The 21,698-nt window shown below is 43.3% G+C and overlaps 1 protein-coding gene across 1 annotated transcript in view; it reads right to left on the bottom strand.

The window, feature by feature from the left end:
• Positions 1-494: 494 nt before the first annotated feature.
• Positions 495-21,698, bottom strand: part of PREX2 (phosphatidylinositol-3,4,5-trisphosphate dependent Rac exchange factor 2) — a 1,248,069-nt gene continuing 1,226,865 nt past the window's right edge. The window contains exons 40-41 of the mRNA XM_086965847.1: positions 1,520-2,878; positions 495-1,434 (exon numbers count right to left, since the gene is read on the bottom strand). Of these exons, the coding sequence (XP_086821973.1) occupies positions 2,833-2,878 (46 nt within the window). The 3' untranslated portion in view covers positions 495-1,434; positions 1,520-2,832. The remainder of the gene's footprint in view (positions 1,435-1,519; positions 2,879-21,698) is intronic.

Here is a 21,698-nt window from a genome sequence, read left to right as displayed (position 1 = left end):
TTTGGGCAGAAAAGGTTTTGTCCTAAGTTTTCGATTTGGGCTATCTGGGCACATTTAGTACCACTTCCAAGCCCAGGACAAGAGGGGCACAGCTAAGGCTTACTCAGGCTGGGTCCAGGTGAAGGCTCAAGATGGTTGGAGCCTTTTATGTCCCTGAGGCTTTGATCAGGAGGCCAGCCAACTAGTCCGTGGAGTCACTCAGGAAGTCTTGGGTTCAAGCAGGAAAGATGGTTTCAAGCAGGAAGGTAGTCCTCTGAGGGCATAGGCAGGCTTGAGGTAGCAAGGCAGTCCTTTTGGTGCAGCAGGGCAGTCCTCTGATGTACACAGCAGGCAGCAGGGCAGTCCTCTGAGTGTCCTTCTGCAGGTCAGGAAGCGAACTGAAGAGTGTCCTGTTCTTATACCTGATGTCATCTTTAAAGTGGAAGAAACTAATTATAACTGACATGCATAAATTAATGGCGGAACCAGATACCAACAAATTCCAACTTCAGCTGTTTATACAGTATATAGATTTTTTTTCTTTATTTACCAGATTACATATATTTTCTTTATAAAGAATATATATTCTACAGCTCAGAATATAACATTTGATGTAATATTAGGAATATATGTAGGACATCATAGACAGGAAGCAAAAGAGCTGAGTTGATGGATGACAAACTAAACGTTAAGTGATAACTACATAACGTTGGACAATCAAGCAACTAGGCAGTGAGACAGAAAGACTGATGGAAGGTATACTCTGGACTAGTATTTATAAGTAATGTTACTGACTGGTCCCAACCTTACAAAACTCACATGATAGTTCCTCATCCTGTTCCTCAAAAACCTTTTCAAACAAAGTCATGACAATATTTACTGAAGTCCCAAGCTGTACTGAGCAAATCACATTTGATATTCACCACATTTACCAGAATTTCAGCAACAATTCTCTGAAATAATATAACATTTTCTATTTAACATACTTGTAAATTGAGCCGACTGAAAGAAACAACTATTTCAGTGGCTTTCCTGAAGTATATGCTGCTAATAGACTGTATTTACTGTGGACTGGATGTCAGCTAACGGTTACCTAAGTAAATGTGCCATCCTAACATGGAGGATTGTGGGAGAAAGACTATCTACAGAAACATGATGTGCAAAGTTAACTCTGCTCACATTGGGTATTTCCTGACCGATAGAACAGCACAGATCCACACAAAGCTCTCCAACATAATACGGGAAACTGATAATCTCCAAAAGAATCTATAGCCACATCAATATGAATAGGCTGTTCATCCATGACCCTGAAAGAGCTACCATTGGAAACGGTCAGTCTCGGTTGCGGACCCAGTACACAGGCGTTTGGCAAAACCAGGTAGAATGCCACGCAAACTGAATACATCCTTGCAAGGACTGCTCCAATGGAGGTATTGTTGTGTCACATTGATAGCTCTACAGCATGGCATGGCCTGTTGCCACTGAATATTCTCTTGCAAGAACTGGTTCAATGGGGGCATTGTTGGGTCACATGGATAGCTCTACAGCATGGCATGGGCTCCTGCCCCTGAATACCTTCTTACCTTCTTGCAATGACTGGTCTAATGGGGGCATTGTTAAGTCACATGGACAGCTCTATAGCACGGCATGGGCTACTCCCCCGGAATACCTTCTTACCTTCTTGCAAGGACTGCTCCAATGGGGGCATTGTTGAGTCACATGGACATCTGTATAGCATGGTATGAGCTACTGTCCAGGAAAACCCTCCTGCCAGGACTGGTCCAAAGGGATCATTGTTAGGTCACGCTGATAGCTGTGTGGTGTGGCATAGGCTACTGCCCCTGAATACCCTCTTGCAAGGACTGGTCCAATTGGTGCATTGTTGGGTCACATGGAAAGCTCTTTAGCATGGCACAGGTTGCTGTCCCTGAATACCAATGGTCCAATGTGGCATTGTTAGGTCACCCTGATACCACTGTAGTGTGGCATGGGCTGCTGCCACTAAATACTGACTGTACTGCATTTTCATCCATGTGTTTCCAGCACTTTTCACTAGCACCAACTTCACAATTATTGGTAGCTATAAAACATGAGATAATTATAAATAAATTGATGGCACTAAAAAAAGACAATTTTTGGGCAAGCCCAAATGTTATGACGATTTGTTACTTGTGCAGTACTGTACATTTAGTAAGAACAACTTGTAAGCATCTCCAGCTCACACTGTGAGCCTCATCTACTGCTCCCCCTCTATATACGTTACTGTTTGCTTAGGAAGCTGTTACGGTTAATAAAGAAAAGTAATCATATTGCTAGGCAGAAGATGCCTTATATGTTTGAAAATGCTGCATTTCATGCAGAATCCACCTTTTTTCCTTTTTCAGTATTACTGAAAATATATACATTCCCTTTTCTCTCCCTACTTCCAGGCACGCAGAATGGAGTGCAGGACCCTGCACACCCTATATCAAGCCGACTGAGGAAATCATCTTCCAGTGAAGGTATTTCGTTCTCTGTTCAGCACTGCTTCCTTAATCCTCAATGATGGCATCTCACTGAGTAATGCGAGTGGGTCCATGGAGCAATGCTCTCCCTGATGATTGCTCTACACTTGGACTGGCGAATCCAAGAACCATGGGTCCCGGCCAAGGTGCGAGCTGAGAAAACAAAGTCTGGAGTCCAGGGATCCTCTTTCCCATCGTAAGACTAGTGTCCACATCATGTTAGGACATGTTACTTTTTTAGTCTAAATAGTCAGCATCCTACACAAACAGTGCAGAATGCCAGTAGTGTTATGTGCTTGGGGTTTGTCTTCCGATGGCCTCCTATTGGCTGATTTCAGTGCAGTTGTCTTCAGACGTCTCCGTCAGGTGGGGGTGGCTGACACAGCTTATACAACCTGCAGGAAAACAGAAACATGGGGATAAATTACTTCAACTTCCACATCTCACTTGATTTTTTATAAAAAAAATCATGACCCCATGATGCAGGTCTGCTGTGTAGCTGAGGAATGTGACATTGCCTTGACAAAGCAATCATAGGTCACTGCTTGGACGCTAGATGGATTTTTAATAGATTCTCTTGAACTCACAGCACAACAATGTAATTCACTGTCCACAGCAAACGGGTCTCGACCTGCATATAAATTGGTGCTGGCAAACCTATGTCTGAACAGCTGGAAATTCAGCTGATCAGTAACAAACATTTTGTTCTGGATAAAGAAGAAGCAGATGGGATTTTCAACATAGATGATTCTACTGGTTGAATGAAAATAAATCGCAACAGGAGTAAGTAGACATGATTAGACACCAATTATCAGATACAAGATAAAGCTGAATTTCAATGGTAATCGGTGATCTGCTCATTTTCATTTGTGGTGAGCAAACAAAACTATATAAACTCACCTGTTTCTTTGAAAACATACTACTAGCAGAGTCTTTGTGTAGCACAAGAGACTCTAGGACAGCAAGAAATAGACACACAGGGCGGAAGCATGTTCCCTAGCAATAATCAACAGAGGCCAGTGTACACATGGGGGCAGGATTAAAAGGGTAAATTACAAAGTGCAGGGGAAATCACAAGTGCAGGGAAACAGAGCTGAGCATGGAAGTAGTCTCCACGAAAGGAGTGAGTAGAGAAAAGTCAAGAGCAAAGAACAGGGAATCCTCCCCATTCACTACAGCGCCAAGTCACAAAGGTACTCTTGAGCACATGAAGTAGTACTCCTGTGGGACCAATTCACATATTAGAAATGCCTTTGTGAACTGGCTTGTAAAATTGAAAAGAGGAAACGTGGATATATAGTCAGAGAGTATTCATGCACTCTTTGCACTTTTGCTGATCTGGAGGATATTTTGAGACCAATTCACAAAGGTAATCAAGAAAATCTATGTCACAATCTATGTGATGGTGATTTATAAGTATAGAAGACCTCTTATTTTTGATTTATAGAATTTTGTTTAGGCAATTAACTTTCAAGAAACTGTTGAGCAGCTAGTCTTCTGAGCAAAACCTAATTTGAGCTTATCTGGTACACCTGTTCACACAATTAAAGCAGACATGCAAAATTTTAATCAGTACACAAATAAAAATACTCGGGTAAAAAACATCAATTAAAATCAATAAAATTACAGAAAAATGTGCAAAATACACTTGGGTAAGTCTAATGAATTCATTTCTTCAAACCAGGTGCATAAACAAGCACTTAAGTAGGGTTAGTCATTAATGATTGGGTGGTCACTTTATATCTAATGGACCAGGCGGTCTGGAGAAATTTAGATACCACGGTCACTGTCACACTAGTAGAATCACTTTTACAAATTATGAGAGTATTTGTATGATTTCTCATTCCTATACAATGGCACAATCCACCTAGCTCTTGGTCAAGAAGATTTTGGGCAAAAAAATAGCTGATATTTCTCAGTGTCATCAGAAAGCATGCATGACTGAGGGGACCTTGCTTGAGAAGAAACCTATTTTGATGTAAACATGGCAATTGGCAAAATGCCGCCCCCAAACTGCAAAAAAGAGAGCGTGGGCATGACAGGCAGATAAGGTTTAAAAATCCCTCTGCCTTGGGCACGCTCTTGGGCAGTAAGAAAAACCTAGTGACGCTGACTATGGAGTTAGACGTTTCATTCTGAGCAGCAGTCCTCACCCAATATCTGGATTTGACAGCAGTAACTAAAGTAGACATGATGGAGGAAGACTATACCTAAACCCAGGTCACAGAATAACTTTTGAAGTAGGCCAGGCATTTGATCATATTGGAGCTTTGTAAATTAAGGATATCAACAAGAACCTCTCTAAAAGATCACAATTCCTAAATAGTTAATATTCAAACCCAATAGAGTAGCGGCCTTAGAGAGGCCAGCTATGAAGCAGGCTTACGATCAAGATCCAATGTAAGGATACCCAAGGGGATCCCTCTTCCCATGCCTGTAAGAGCTCTAATGAAAATATTCTCACTAACCTCCAAAGGACCGAGGGGCTATAGCCCCATAGTTTTGCGCCATATAATGCTGTACCCCTTGGTTGGGCTTTATAAATCTCCATTGCTGAAAGAATTTGGTACCAATGTGCCTTTTGAGCAAATCTAAGGATGGCCGTAGCTCTATGGGTTAGCAAGAGTGAACTTCTAGAGATCTGTGGGGCTCATGATCTAGTCAGCCGATCGATCCCCAAATATTCAAATTCATTGACCCTTTCCAATACTTCCTTTCCCAGGCTACCGGTTCCCGTCGCCCTCTTCCCCTTGCAAAAAGTTATCTGTTTGGTTTGGATGCATTGATTTCTAGGCCTTATAGGATGCAAAACATGAATATGTCAACGAGGGCTTGCAGACCAGTCCTGATTTTTGCAAGCAGAATAGTATCATCAGCAAAGAAGAGAGACAGCATTTTTTGGCCTGCTAGCATGGGGGAATCATTGGTACAGTTACTCATACATTTAACACAGTTAATATTATATAAAAGAAAACTGTTGGGAGCCTGGACACAACCTCGGCGAACACCTTTGTCAATGGAAATTTCCTGGGTCAGTTTGTCGTTCACACCATAGCAAACCCTATTGAAATTCCACTCATGAAGGCGCACAATGATGTTTAACAAATTACAGGGAATTTCCAACTCAAGGAGTGCGTCCCAATGTTTCTTCCTAGGACCAAATCAAAAGCAGCTCGGAGGTCAATATAATAAAAAGTGCTACTCCACCAACATCCACAGTCTTCCACTTGACCATCAGAAAACAACACCTGGTCAATGGAACTGGTTTTGGACCTAAAGCCTGTCTGTTAGAGGGAGAGTATGATTTCAGCAGCCAATTCTAATAGTCTCTCCGGGCCCTGCTTGGAAAAGACCGTCTGCAGATTGCCAAGGAGATTAATTGGCCAGTAGCTGGATAGGATATCCGGACTTCCTTTTTTAGAAACAGGAACAATCTCTGCCCCTTTCCACATGGCAGGTATCGCTGAACCAGCTAAAATAGCTTCAGAAACAGTGTTGATGTAAGGAACCAAGATACTTCAATCTGATTTAGAGAGATCCACTGGGATCTTGTTGAGTCCTGGGGCCTTTCCAGGCTTCTGGGAGGAGACCGCTGCGGCTTTCTTTGCTATGTATAAAACAACTGGTGGAAAAGGGTACTCGGGGATCTGCATAAAACCTCCCTCACTATTAGTTCTGTAGTGTAGTTCCTATTTTCCCAATAGGCTCTGCGCATTGGAATAACATAAACAGCAGTGTAGACGTAGGACTGAGGTCATCTAGGTCTCTACTGACTATGCTAAACTTAATTAGGTTTGCGCCAGCTAGCTCAGAGGTCACTGGAAACTTTCTTGAATGAATAGGGAGGGATAAGCTCCCCTGGCTCAGACAAGAAGGGATTCAGTTTCCGACAACCGCATAAACATGACAACTTTGCTCCCTCAGAATAAGAGTGTATCTCTAGAGTCGTGTGAAAACAATAGACTGCTATTTCACTCAGTCAGCAGTGCATACTTAGTTTCACCAGAGTGCAGAGAAATAGAGAGACGGGCGTTTTCTCATGCAAGAGAAATTAATTGCCACAATTGCAATACTTAAAGTAAAGTAAAGTGCGTACAGTAAAAGTAGTATTAGGAAATAATACTGTAAAAGTATTGATATGGTTTCTTAGCCATATGATACTTTAAAATGGATAAAATATATACATACATAAATAGATTGACTAACGTACTCAACTGGTGCTTCTAACTAAGCCTACCCCGGTGTACCTGGCCTAAGCCTAATACGTGGGAAGGGATGAGTAAGTAGCAGTTTAAGTTAAGTTGGTTAAGATTATTTTGCCCAAAATCTGCATCAAGAATTCTCTTAAGGGTTTAGTCAGCTCTGTACCTTGGTAATAGAATGTAGGAGGTCTGGTATCTCTTTCTTCAGGACTTGATATCCCAGAAACCTGAAAGGGTAGGCTGGGAACACCGGAGATGGATTTTTTGGCTGGAGAAAAAGACAGCGTCTCTCTCAGCGCGTCAAACAGGAGGGGCGGCTTCCGTGGGCTCTCGCATCAACTGGGCTCTCGGGCAAGTAGATGGCCGCTCTGCTCCAAACCACCGTGTGTTTGCTTAAGGCAACTGTTGGTATTTTATACCTGGAAGGTGCCGGGTTTGATGTAAGGTTGGACATAAGACGTCACTAAGAACTAACAGTTCTCTCTGGACTTCAGGAGTTCTTGTTCAAATCAAAACAAAAGCAGGAGGGATTTCCCGGGCTGCTGGAGGCTTGGTTTGTTTAACACCTTGGGTCTTAATGGCTTTTCCCCTCCTGTGCTGCATTTGCAGGATCCCCATTGTTCATGACAAGGTCAACTCGTCATAAGCACAGCGCAGGTAACACCCATGACGAGTTGACCTTGTCATGAGCATGGAAGGGGTTAAAGAACGCATTGTGCTTTCTAGGAGTCGATGGGAGTAGCCGTGCTGTGCTTTGGATTGCATGGGCTACTACTGAATATGGATCTGATTCTTACGCCTTTATCAGGATATTATTGATTATAACCTCACAAGAGCATAAATCGGGAATATAGAATTAAGGTCCTAGATATAAACACGACAGTTCAGGATCAAGAGGATAGGAATAAAGGTTCCCATAATGGGCAACCCACTCATATGGCAGAATAGATGTCCTTGTTGGCTTGGTAAATTCCCACGGCATTGGCTCACTACCCGCCAAAAGTCATTGTTATTGGAGACTTCTAAAAGATCATCCCACTTGTTAGTCTCTCAATTTGTCTTGGCTTGCCTTATTACGGACTGATATAGAATTCTGCACTCATTGATCTCCTGTCTTACTCCATTTTTGATTGCTTTAAGAAGTTATTCTTAGGCTCCCTACATTGTTGAGTGAAGGACTCAATCGGACTGGCCTACTCAGGAACTTTCCCAACTCTTTGTGGCACCTCCGCGCCACAAAGAGTCTGGTAGTCTTTGGACTGCCATACTAGTAATCAGGCACTAAGTCTTTATCATGGCACAGGTCCTCAAGGATACCATATGTTACCTGCCACAATGATGTAGTGGGACTTGGAGTACAGGGCTAGAATCTCATTCAATAGATAAAAGGTTGGTGAATCCTTCCATTTACCAAGGCTCTCATTATAAATATTTATAAAAAGGAGAGGGGTTCCCTTAAGTGAAAGTAATAATTATCCCTTGAATATCAAGTGACGTGGAAGGGAGCTTTGCTATGGGGCAGGACTGTGTGGTATTCACCTAAACAAGCAGCCCACTGGAAGGGCGTCCTGCGGTGGACCTAATAGCAGGAGCAAAATAGCTCTTAGAGCCACTTCTAAAAACGTTATTGATAGCCCATGTTTTCTGAAAGAGACAAACCCCTGATTATCGGCAAGTTGAACCCACAGTAAGTCTTCTAGTTTTGAGTTTATAACCGTGATGTTCCAGCTGATACCAACTGTAGTATTTGATGTTATGATTGAAGGAGAAGACAAGTTGAGAAGTGTGTCTGTTGGCTGGATAAATGAGGATGAGTGGACCTGGACTACATTGGGTGGATGAGCAGCGGCAAGTGCTAATTGCGGAACTTCAGCATAGTGTGACGTCATTGGAGGGCCTCCTCCTCTTCAGAGGGCTCAGCTGAATTATGGCCAGGAAAGTCCCCACACAGCCCACAAAGTAACATAGGCATTTTGCAGCAGGGGGAGAGTACAGCGCTTTAGTAGCACAAGGTCGTTAGAGCCCCTCCTCCTCCTCAGAGGGATCAGCTTTGTGAGCAGTGAAGTCTCCACAGGGCCCCTGAAGCAACACAGGTGCCCCATGCCACGGGGGAAGTCCAGCTCTTTAGTAGCGTGAGGTCCCTGGAGCCCCTTCTCCTCCTCAGAGGGCTCAGCTGAATTGTGGGCAGTAAACTCTCCACACGGTCCACCAGCACAAGGAGAGTACTGTGCTTTAGTAGCAAAAGGTCATTGAAGGCCCTCCTCCCCCTCAGAGAGCCCAGCTGAACTATGGGCAAAGAAGTGCCCGTATAGCCCCTGAAACAACACAGGTGTCTGGCACCATGGGTGGAGTCCAGTTCTTTAGTAGCACAAGGTCGTTGGAACCCCTTTTCCACCTCAAAGAGCTCAGCGGAAATGTGGGCGGTGAAGTTCCCATACGGTCTCTGAAGCAACAGAGGTGTCCCGCACTGTAGGGAGAGTCCAGCGCTTTAGTATCTCGAGGTCCCTGGATCCCCTCCTCCTCCTCAGAGGTCTCAGCTGAATTGTGTCCAATGAAGTCATGACACAGCCATGAAGAAACACAGGCATGCTGTGCGGCATGGAGAGTTCAGCACTTTAGTAGCGCAAGGTAGTTGGAGCCCCTCCTCCTCCTCAGAGGGCTCAGCTGAATTATGGGCAGTGAAGCCCCCACCCGGCTCACGAAGCAACACAGGAGTGGGGAGAGTCCAGTGCTTTAACAGGGTGAGGTCATTGAGACCCCTCCTCCTCCTCAGTGCCCTCAGCTGTATTGTGGGTAGTGAAGTCCTCATATGGGCGGGGTAGCAACATAGATGTCCCTTGCCACTGGTAGCGTCTAGCGCATTAGAAGCGTGAGGTCCTTGGAGCCCCTCCTCCTCCTGAGAGAGCTCAGCTGAATTGTAGACAGTGAAGTCCCTACACGACCCCCGAAGCAAAACAGGCATCTCACACCGCATTAAGAGTCTAGTGCTTAAGTAGCACAAGGTCGTTGGAGCCCCTCCTTCTCCTCAGAGGGCTCAGCTGACTTATGAGCAGTGAAATCCCGACTCAGTCCTTGAAGCAACACAGGCATTCTGTTCACAGTATTATGCATTTGTGAATGTTCAACTGGAATGTTCACTTCAGTGTCCCATGTCTAACAAATAGTACCCTAAAGTACCAGTCTTCTGTAGGGAAACTGGTTACAGCACTGATTGACTGGAACAGGGAACTGAGAACACATAATAGAAAGTACTCTCACGCGTAGACAACAGGTACAACACAGGAGGCAATAGTGTGCTGTGCTATTCAAGTGCTAAGTTAGAAAAACGTAACATCACATACATAACTATTACAGTATGTGTTCAGAAGCACCCACTTCCCTCACTGGTTCGGTAGCAGCAGGGCAAGATTCTGTCCTTTGCACATCCTGCAGTGCCAGTTCTGCTTACCAAAGTCGCCCACTAGGCACTCACATTCAGTGCTGAGCTCCACACCAGTGAGCAGGAATTCTTACCTATTTAATGCTTGAAAACAGGTTGAGATAGTTTTGGCCTCAAGACGACTAAAAGTAACTTTTACAGTTCTTGGAGTTTTGTTTCTTATAAAAGTGTAGCAACCTTGCAAAACCTTCTGGTATTCTGTTGGTTCACATAGTGATTATAGCCATTGTCAGTGCTCCTTTCCTTCCATTTCTAGTCTAAGGATCTGCTCGCTTGCTGAACCCTGTTGGTCTCTGCTGAGCCCAAACCTCTCTTCTCTAAATAGGCAAATTAAGCAGAATTGATACCTTAAAGCTAAGTAAGAATACCAACAGTATTAAAATCCAATAATGTATATAAAATTATATAGTGAACGCATGGAGAAAAGATCAATGTTGAATTGTAGCTGGTAGTTGCCAGTGGAGCCCACCCGTACTCATTTTTGCGGAATGGCACTTATTTTATCTCATCAGATATTGATTGCGAGCAGGAGAGATGCACACACACATACACACAGGAAAGCAGGAAGAGAAAGATAAAAAACAGGGGCAAAGGAATAAAGCAGGGACAGGCAAGACTGAGATAAAAGGACAGCAGTGTCTGACTGGAGACTGGAAGTGCATTAATGGGGCCTGAGTTGAATTCAACACTACACTGTGGAGTCTTAGCATTCAGCGCCGATTTTTAATAGCACCGCTGGAGCCGAGCTTTAGGCATGGACGTGCATTGTTTTACAAATGAATCACTGAAAAACATGTTTCTTATCAGTAAAAGACTACAAGTCCAGCATCATCAGTAAGATATTCTATCTGGCTGTGGGTTAATGTAAAAGCCTTGCAGGGGACTGGCTTTCTTACTATTGTCAAATAATGTCATATATAATATATCAAGCGGTACGGTGTATATTGAGTGCAAACATAATGGTGCATTTTATTTACTATAGAATCAATTTTATGCTTGCCATTCTTTAATGGAATTTCAATTTTTCCGAAGAAATACGTGAATGAATGAATTTGATGTTTTGATCATAATTCAAGTGGAGAGAGACATTTTGGCCCTAATATATTAGCACATTTCCTCATCGACACATAAGGAGAAAAACCACTTTGCTTTGTCGGACCTATGTCTCATGGCATTGATTTGCTAATCTCGGTACCAGGAAAGATTACATATGGGTAGAACATGTTAATATTAAGGTTGAATGTTTGCATGAGTGAAAGAAGATTTGAGGTCGAGGATTAGGCACAAGAGCTGAGTATATCAAACTCTTAGGAAAATATAATCACAAATTATAAAACAGGAAGGAGATATTAAAGAGAATTTGAATACATTCCTCGAAATTGATGTGGGATGCGGGTCAGTGCAAGCTGAACAAGCGTTGCTCCGCTCAAATATAGATTGCACCAATCGCTCTGCACTCATCAGATTTTGCAGAAATTATGATTTCCCAGTTCCTTGTCAAAATATGTAATACTTTTCTATGACATGCTTTTTTAGGTCTCGCGACCTATCAATGCGCGCATGCGCATTGAGCGGAGCGAGAATTCAAGTGCTCAAAATGCTCGTCAAACCCAGGGCTTTTTGGTGCGGTTTTCTTTGAGTGCATGTGAGTCACGTGACCACAAAAGCGGATCACGTGACCACACAAGCGCGCGCATCTCCCTAATCCGCCTCTCCTCCCCTCGCTCGCATTCCCGCCCCCCCCCCCCCCCACCAGGCTCCCGGCGTTCATCAGCCTCGGCGCTGTAGTGTGTGCTGTTGCGCCACGACACAGATAGCAACCCATTGTGCAAGACATATTATTCTCTCAGCATATTCTCCGTTTGTCGGGAGGTTTCGAGCCTGGCTGCCCTGGCAACGCAAGGGGCTATTGGTAGAATTTCACGTGTTGTCAGGTTTTGTCCTTTCCGATGAGCGTACCCATGCGCACGCTGTATGGATCCGATCTCGGCGTGAAACATGCACACATGTGATGTCCCCCAGAGACCTCTGGACCGTGGATATCACAACACGCCGCTTTAAAGCCTCAACGGTGTGAGGTCTGAGTTCAGCTATTTAACCCACAGACTGACCACTCCACCTTACGGACAACACACAGCACTGGTGTCTGTAACCCAGCGTATCTCACAACGAGCCAATGGGCAAAGGCATCGTCAGGGGAAGCAGTGTGCACAAAGAGGAACCATCTGCGGACGAGGTAATTTATACAAGATGGATGCCGGTTGTTTATATTTCATATTAAATGGGGAAAATTACAGGAAACTAGCTGCAAGAGATACATTCATATATATATATTTACTACATGGAATTAAGACAGTTGTGCATGCTTATTTTAAAGTTAGAATAGAGTGCTAAATTGTAGCTTTCAGAAATTCCCTTTGGACCAATTTTTAAATAAAAGCCTCACCTTGTTCTGGGCGAGTAACGGCAAAGGGAGCAGGAGCAGTGGCAGCAGGAAAGTGATGACGACATCTTTAAGCTGCCACAGCCGCTTGCAGACGGCCAGGGCCATGTCGAGCGAACGGACGGAAGGATGAGGGAGTTCGTGGCGGCAGACAATGAAGCTCTGAGCACGCAGCGCGCGGCACCCTCACAGCCGCAGTGCACGCGCTGCAGCTTCAGTCCCGCCAGCCACCCAGTGGCGTCCGTGCTGCTCCCTCCGAGGTTCTAGGCTGAGGCGTACTCAGCAGTCCCCTCACCTCCACGGCATGTTTGAACGGAGCAGCCCCAAGGCTCGGTTCAGGCTGGTGGACGGTGTGCCCGCCGTGGGGGTTTGCCGCCCTGCCCCCATCCGCAGCCTGTGATTAGCACGAGAATCAAACAGAGCTGCGGCATCAGCCAACACCGACATTTACATGTCTTTAGCAAAACGTCTTACGAGGCAGACACTTTTCAGCGTCAGGAGACGCTCACAATTTACATTACAGTGAGAATGGGAGAATGCTGTTATCCTGTGCACTGCTCACAGATAACCTACACTCCATTTCTGACCCTGCATTTTGGCTACTGTTACGGAATAGAATTCCTCATGCATTAACCCCATAACTACTGCCACCCCCTAAATCCCCCCCCCCCACTGTGACCACCCATCCGTAATTTTCACGGACTGTCCCTGAATTAACCCAGTCCGCTGTCCGTGATGAAGATTTTGACAGACGGCATTTGCCTGTAATTTTAGTCCTTTGTGCTGAAAGACCTATGTTATAAATGCCTCGGCTACCCGAGGCATTTGTGGTCTCGTGTGCTGTGATCCGAAGGGAGGGGCAGTTACATAAACAAGAAACAAGCTTTCTCGCCAGGGTGCCAGGTGCCTGAAAAGAAATGTAGATCAATGCATTTGGTTTGTCACTCACAACCCCACACACACACAACCCCCCCCCACACACACAACCACCCCACACACACACAAACACACACAACTACACTTACACACAGCCCACTCACACATTTCCCACTCACACACTGTCCCCTCACACACTGCCCCCTCACGCACTGCCCCGTCACACACCGCCCCCTCACACACCGCCCCCTCACACACAACCCCTCACTAACAAACACAACCCCCCACACACAAACACACACCCCACACACACACAACCCCCACACACAAACACACACAACCACACACACAGACACACATAACCACACACACACACACAAGGATTACAAAACATAGCATAGCAAAACAAAACATAGCACTGCATAACAAAACATAGCATAGCATAACAAAACATAGTATAGCAAACCAAAACACATACACTCCAAATACCACTCAGTGACACATAATTACGCGCAAGCATTCAACAACAACTGGTTTAAATATGTTCTCTCAATGTTTCAAGCTTTATTACAAATGTCACAAAAAGATGTTAATATTTCACTTCTGTTCTTGGATTTTCATCACAATAAAATACACTGAACATAATCTTCACAAAAGTTATTTACAAAAGTTTAAGCTATTTCCATTATAAATTAAAATCACTTTTATTTAAGTATTAATTATTTAAATCAATTAAAAGCCATTGTAATTTGTAATATCAATACATCTAAGTCACGTAAATACAAACATGTTGCATTACAAATACTATAGGTGTCACATTTGCGAAAGTTATAACTATTGGCATTGTAAATGACAAAGCGATTAATTTAGCTATTTTCAAAACCAACACATACATAAAAAAAATTGTCATTTACAAGACCAATAGCTCAAACTTTCCTACTGCGAGACCTATTGACAACGCCAGTGCTTGTTTCATATGAAAGCATTTTACCAAGCATTGTGTAACTTTTACTTTTAAAGGTGATATGCATGTATTTATTGGGTTCTCAGCCATTATGGCAAGTAGTTGAATGTCTGTTGTAGCTGCTGTGTGGAGTGGATATGACTACCTATTTCCAGCCTTGGAACCGATCTATTTATGGAAGGGATCAATACAATCAACTAGCGGAAGGTGAAAGCACAAATATCTGGCATTTGCCTTTGTGGGGATGCTCACTAAGCGTGTTACATTTTACTAATGTGAATACCATGAGAAAAGACTCCATATGGCAGTGACTCACTGATGCCTGAGTCACAGACTCACTTTGGTTTACATATCTATATAGAATTCAAGAATACAGTGATCTGATAAGGAGGGCATAATTTTCTCTATATTTTCCAAGAATACAAGACATTTTCCTAAGTCACTAGTCAAAGAATAACATAGTTCAAACATAGTAAATACAGCACGTCCCATTAGGGATATTTGCTACTGACATTAGGTTTATGATTGCCATAAAAAAGATGATACATCTATCTGACATTTATTTTTCTAATTGTTAAGATGCCAGTTTATCTATCAGAGCATAGCAGTTGCCTGTGAAACTGTAACTTCAGACTTTAATTTCACTGCATGTGTTACTACATCTGACTAGTCTTAGGATCAACATGTAAGGTGTCCCAAGGCACCATTTATTGTTAAGTGTAATGCATGTATGGCCTACTAGTTGAGCATTTACTAAATCCAAATCTTGGCCGATCTTTGCTGGACTAGCTCTTTCTACACAAGCTTGTACAAGTTTCATTGGCTACTGATGTTTTAACAAATGTATGTTTCCAGGGTGGCAGATGTGACACTTTGAGGTCTATTCTACACGTGTAAATTTATTCTTAGACTTTGTGGCAACTTTACTACTTTTGGGTATTTACTATTTCTGAGAGTACAACGTGTAGATTAACATATCTCCAGCTCCTGAGACAGGCTGTGGAGACAAATTTACAAGTGAAAAGACACTTCTAGTAACCTTTCCCACATGGGCGCTACTGGAGCCGCGATTCGTAAACAATACAAAAATGTTAAAACTGTTATTAAAAGAATAAGAAGTATTTTTCTGTTAAATATCAATTTACATTAAGTTTATATATTTTAAACGTAGAACAACATTTTAAAAAATGGTACAGCACTATTAACTTATTTTTTATTTAAAACCTTCATTTAAATATATTAAATTAAATTAAAAATATGTTTAACAGATGTATTAAGAAAAGAAATTCTAAGCTAAAGAAACATGTGGATATCTTTTTATTATGTATAAAACTATTTTAAAGTTATTTATAGAATTCATGTAAATTGATTTACCTATTTAAAAAATAAAATGACATTTATTTTGAACTTCAATAAAGATTATCAAAATACGTTATAATCGAATAATAATGTTTCATTTCTATATATTTTACTCTAAATAAAATGTATATATTTTTTATAAAGTTGAAATAAATTATTTCATTTTAACACTACTTCCTATAAGGTTTTACCACCATTTTGACCATAGGAGGGTGATGCAATACCAGGAGTTGACCATTTTTGGTGCTGAACTTACTTTAGGTCTGAAATAGAGTACATTTACTACTGTTAGTGGTTCTTTTTGTCTGTAGCAACTTCAAAAAGAAGTTTATGAATTGGAATGGGCTTATTCTTTTGTGGGTGGGTGAATATCCCTCCCTAAACCCCTCCTTGGCCATATCTGAACTCCCCCTTACACCTTCAATTCAGTCATATGTATTTCCAGTTTTCTAGACACTCCACTGCCCTTCCCACTTTTACTACTAAAACTGTATATGTACATATGCAGAGACATTTGTAGTTGGGGAGGAGATCTCTGCAAATAAAGATCACAGAGGTGAAGGCGAAGAGCTCGCAAATTGATTAGTGAGGAACTTTTTGTAATATGTGAGTTGTCCTACTGTAGTACTACCAAATGGACTACAGAATGCAGTTTGTGAGCAGGCCTTTTTTATTTCTAATGTATGAAATACATCAGTCTATGGGCTATATTATAATATTAAGTGATAAAAACATATACACACATATGAATACAGACACTGATACAGACTGCAGCCACAGTGTGGGACGATATGAATTGTATCCAGGATCGAATTTTAAAGGGATAGTGACATTAAGACGAAGAGATGATAGTTCAAATATTTTGGTCTCATGATTGTTTTTTTTTTTTTTAAACAAACTGTATTGGTTTTTCAAGTTACTCTCAGAAGTTACATAGAAATCTCATGATCGTTTCATTGGGAATATTGTTGACTCCCAGTCTTCTTTGACAAATAACTGCATATACGGTTCAACCATGATCAATTTCCAGCTGTGACCATCATCAAGATGAAACAAGTTACTTACCTGTAACTTTAGTTCTCCAGTATTGGTAACTTTCATAGATTGCGTGTATCAAGAGGGAGAGAGAGGACCAGATAGCTAGTCCAGATCCCCGGTTTATATGTATAGTTAATCAAAAGAGGACTAGCTGGGATGGGGTTGGTATGATATTATATTGTAATCATACTGGTGACTCAGTATTGTTTTGTCAGGGGGAGATGGCACCTGTTGGGTGTCTTTAGAAAGCCCTCACCCACCAACCTAGTTGGTGGCATGCTTCATCATCGGGCCCACCCAGTGACACCTAGCGTGTCCCGGGTGTGCTACGACGCCTGGCTACAGCGGAGCAGGTATGTCACTGTGTGTGCGGTGAAGGGTGTTGAGTAAGTGAGTTTAAAACGGCTTGGCGGGGGTCCCAATACCTGAAGGGTAAGAATACTTTATTAAATGGGCCTCCGCCAGCAGTTAAAAATAAGGCAGTGGGACGTTGGAGGCGGGTTACGACCTCCTACGTCCTTTGATGTGTCAACATGTTTCAGCCAGTGCCTTATCTGTAATCTGGCTTTCTTCAGGACTGATAAAAATGTGTGTGGTTAAAATAGGGGTTGTGTAGTGCAGGCTATGTGTCTACACGCCCTAAAGTGTATCTAACTGTGAGAGGGGGGATTCCCTTCTCAAGATCACCTGTACAAATAACATAAAGGGACATAGACAAAACATACATGGGAGAAAAAGAGTCACTAGGAGAATTTTGTCATAGGTGCTGACAGCCGGCTAAATAGCGATGGGGTGCAGGCTATTCACGGCTCAAGTGTAATGGTACTGGTGGTGCCATTATGGTGATAGATCGCACTAGAACTTCGGTAGTGAAGTGATTAAAACAAAGGAAATGTAAAACATTGGTGAAAACAGTGAAAGAATTAGGCGTAAGGGCTATGGCTTACGCTAGTTTTAGGTAGGTCGGACTTCAAGGTTATTGAAGTGGCATGGGGTTGACCCTATATAGGAGACAAAGTTGGGACCACTGGGGTTAGGAAACCTGTAGGGAGAAAGATAGCGCTTACCCAGTGTAGAGGTGGTAGATCAGCATACTCACAGGATTACTGGTCAGAGCCGGCGTGGGACCTGTTGTGCCTCCTTCGCAGAACTGGTAAATGATGGCTAGATCTGCTGGTTTATATACTGGTGCTGATAGGTTAAGTGAGGGCACCTGGAGGTGGAGGTAATGGTAGAAAGACTCGAGTTTTCGAGTCATGGTCGCGTTGCCTGGGCGCTGATAGGCTGAATGAGGCCACCTGGAGGGGGGAAAGACTCGAGTATCGAGTCATAAACGCGCTGTAGGTGCGCCGGTTGCTTAGCGCTGTAGCGCGTCGTTGTGGCTCGATTGCGCATGCGCGCGAGTCAGTGGCTAGTCTTCGCGCATGCGCGAAACGGGAATCAGACAGGGCGCATGCGCGGTGGAGCAGTGTTGCCGCGCATGCGTCTGTGCTGTTCTGGGCGCCCTAGTATTGCCGGTGCTATGAGAAAATATAGCGATGGGTGATTATTCAATTGGGAAATATATGAGGGGTGCCAATAATTAGGATTTTACAGAGAGTTACAGAGAATGAGCAAGTTAGGCACACAATAAATGAATTGCTAGTCATGGAAACTGGTGGTCAAAGTGGTGACAAGCAAACAAGACCCATTAGTCAGGGGAAAATGCTACCCAGTGGTGCTGGGGGGTTCTGGGGGTAGCTAAGTGGGTGGGTATTACGTGGTAGATAGAGAGTTCCAGGGGATGGCATCGTTCAGGCCATTAGTGGATGTAGAAAGGCGGTATATCCATCTTTGCTCATTATTGAGCAGTTTTTTGTCATTTTCGATGGGACTTTCGGGGATTTGCTCAATGACAGTCCAGGAGAAGTCATTGGGTGTGTGGCATTGGGTGATGAAATGGTTTGTCAGTTTACTGATATTCTTTTTACATCGCATCGTACTGCGATGCTCGGTGATCCTGGTTCTAACTTTACGTGTGGTCATGCCCACATATCTGAGGCCACATGTACATGTGATTAAGTAAATCACATTACGGGAATTACAGTTAGTGTGGCTCCTTTGGGTCCAGATTTTGTTAGGTTCCAGGTCTAAAGTTTTAGTGTGGGATGTGAGGTGGCATACACTGCAGTCATTGCAGGGGTAATGTCCTGTGACTCTGGGCATACCCCAGGCATTGAGTATGGTGTTCTCCGCCGGTTTTGGGGGTGGTTTTGGGCGGGTGTTGACTAGTTGGTCTCGCAGGTTATGGCACCTCTTGTAGGCGAACCTTGGTAACTCCCAGTTTCTCTGTCCAGAGTTAATGATTTTCCAGTGCTTCTTGATAATCTTCGCCACCTCATTGGAGGCAGTGTTGTAAGTGGTGACACAGGTAGTAGGTTGTTCCTCATCTTCTTTGATGATGTCCTCCAGTAGTGCTTCCCGGTTTTGGTTTCTAGCCCTTTTCTGGGTCTTCTTAATGATGGTCTTAGGGTAACCGCGGTTTTCTAGTTTTGTAGCTAGATCCGTGGATTGTGACTTGTAATCATTCACATTTGTGCAGTTTCTTCTGATCCGAAGGAACTGACCGAACGGTAGGTTTTCTTTGAGCGGCCGGGGGTGGAAGCTGGTGAAATGGAGTAATGAGTTCCTCGCTGTGGGTTTGTAGTAGGTGGTGGTCACCAATGTTCCATTCATGGCAGTTATTTGTAGGTCAAGAAAAGGGAGTTGATAGTTGCTGGCTGTACTTGTGAAGTTTAGGTATGGGTCTCTGCTGTTAAGCCAGGTCAAGAAGTTGTCCAGTTCATGCTGTGAACCTTGCCAGATGACCAGTATATCGTCGATATATCTGTGCCATTTCAGGATATGGTGTTTGAACGGGTTGGTTTCCACTGCGATGTTGGTGCTTTCGAAGTGGTGTACATAGAGTCCAGCCACGCTCGGCGCGAAAACACTGCCCATTGAGGTTCCATTCGTTTGCAGGTAGAAGGTGCCGTCGTACTCGAAGTAGTTTTCCTTCAGGGCGAGGGCTGCACATGCCAGTACAAAGCTCCTCGGAGTGTGGTAAGGCCAGGGTGAGGCTTCCAGGATGTCATGTAGTACCTGCAGGGTAGCATCTTGTGGGAGACTAGTGTACAGGCTTTCCACGTCAAGCCCTACCAGTAATTGTGTGTCAGGGTTGAAGGTGATGTCATTTCTAATGTATGAAATACATCAGTCTATGGGCTATATTATAATATTAAGTGATAAAAACATATACACACATATGAATACAGACACTGATACAGACTACAGCCACAGTGTGGGACGATATGAATTGTATCCAGGATCGAATTTTAAAGGGATAGTGACATTAAGACGAAGAGATGATAGTTCAAATATTTTGGTCTCATGATTGTTTTTTTTTTTTTTAAACAAACTGTATTGGTTTTTCAAGTTACTCTCAGAAGTTACATAGAAATCTCATGATCGTTTCATTGGGAATATTGTTGACTCCCAGTCTTCTTTGACAAATAACTGCATATACGGTTCAACCATGATCAATTTCCAGCTGTGACCATCAACAAGATGAAACAAGTTACTTACCTGTAACTTTAGTTCTCCAGTATTGGTAACTTTCATAGATTCCCATTGCTTGTATCATTCCCCGTCGTCGGAATGGGAGCCTCGGTAATTATATATATATATACCTAGGTAAATACACCCTAATAGGTGCAAAAAAGTAAAAAATTAGGCCTAGGCCTCATTATATTTTGTAGCCTATAGGTGTCCTTATGTAAAAAGACCCAAACTCACATTAGCAACCAATCAGATTAGCCTCACCCTGTGGAACCTTCCTGAGAAAGCTCAGAGCCTCAGATTTTCGTAGCCGTTGCTTTGCCACATAATCACATAGCCCAGAAGTGAGCTTTCCCAGGGGAGGCGGGTGGGCGCATGGGAATCTATGAAAGTTACCAATACTGGAGAACTAAAGTTACAGGTAAGTAACTTGTTTCTTACTCCAGTATTGGAACTTTCATAGATTCCCATTGCTTGTATCAGAGTAGATAGCAGTTAGCATACCTCAAACATTTTGTGATTAGTTACAGAACCATTATAAACCAATGATATCACACATCATAACAACTATAAATCAGTAACCATAGCATAATAAACGAAATGTTTGAAAAAACAGGAGGAGGGAAGAGAGGACAGCTCACCTCTTATTGGAAGAGATTTCTCAGGACTGCTTGTCCAACAGCCAAATCCTCCTTTGCAGCCGCCTCCAGGCAGTAGTGCCTCGTGAATGAGTAAGTACTGCTCCAGGTGGCCGCTCTGCAAATATCCTTAATCGATACTCCAGCAAACAGCGCTGTTGACGCTGAGATTGATCTTGTGGAATGCGCCTTCACCTGTCCTTGCAAAGGCTTGCCTGCCGCCTGGTGGCAGAGACGGATTGCACTCGATATCCATCTAGAAATCCCCTGCTTTGACAAGGGAAATCCTTTCCTTGGGGCTCCGAAAGCCACAAACAGCTGGGGCGTCTTCCGAAATCCAGCTGTGCGTTGTAGATAGAATTTCAAACATCTCTGAACGTCCAGAGAATGAAGTGTCCTCTCAGCCTGAGTGGAAGGCCGAGGAAAAAAGGAATTCAGAACCATCGGTTCATTAAGATGAAAGTCTGTCGGTACCTTCGGAATGAACTTGGGGTTCATTCGTAGGATCAATGTATCATTCTTGAACTGCAAGAAAGGTTCTTTGATAGTTAAAGCCTGAAGTTCTCCTACTCTCCTTGCAGAGGTGAGTGCCAGAAGAAGCGCCACTTTCCATGATAGGAACTTCAGGTCCGCCCTATGTATTGGGTCAAATGGCGATCTCATCAGTTGAGCCAGGACCA

Source organism: Lissotriton vulgaris, chromosome 4_1 (genome assembly GCF_964263255.1).
Source record: "Lissotriton vulgaris chromosome 4_1, aLisVul1.2, whole genome shotgun sequence".
NCBI lineage: Eukaryota > Metazoa > Chordata > Amphibia > Caudata > Salamandridae > Lissotriton > Lissotriton vulgaris.
Note: the sequence above shows the minus strand (reverse complement) of the source record. Positions and strands in the feature narration are given on the sequence as shown.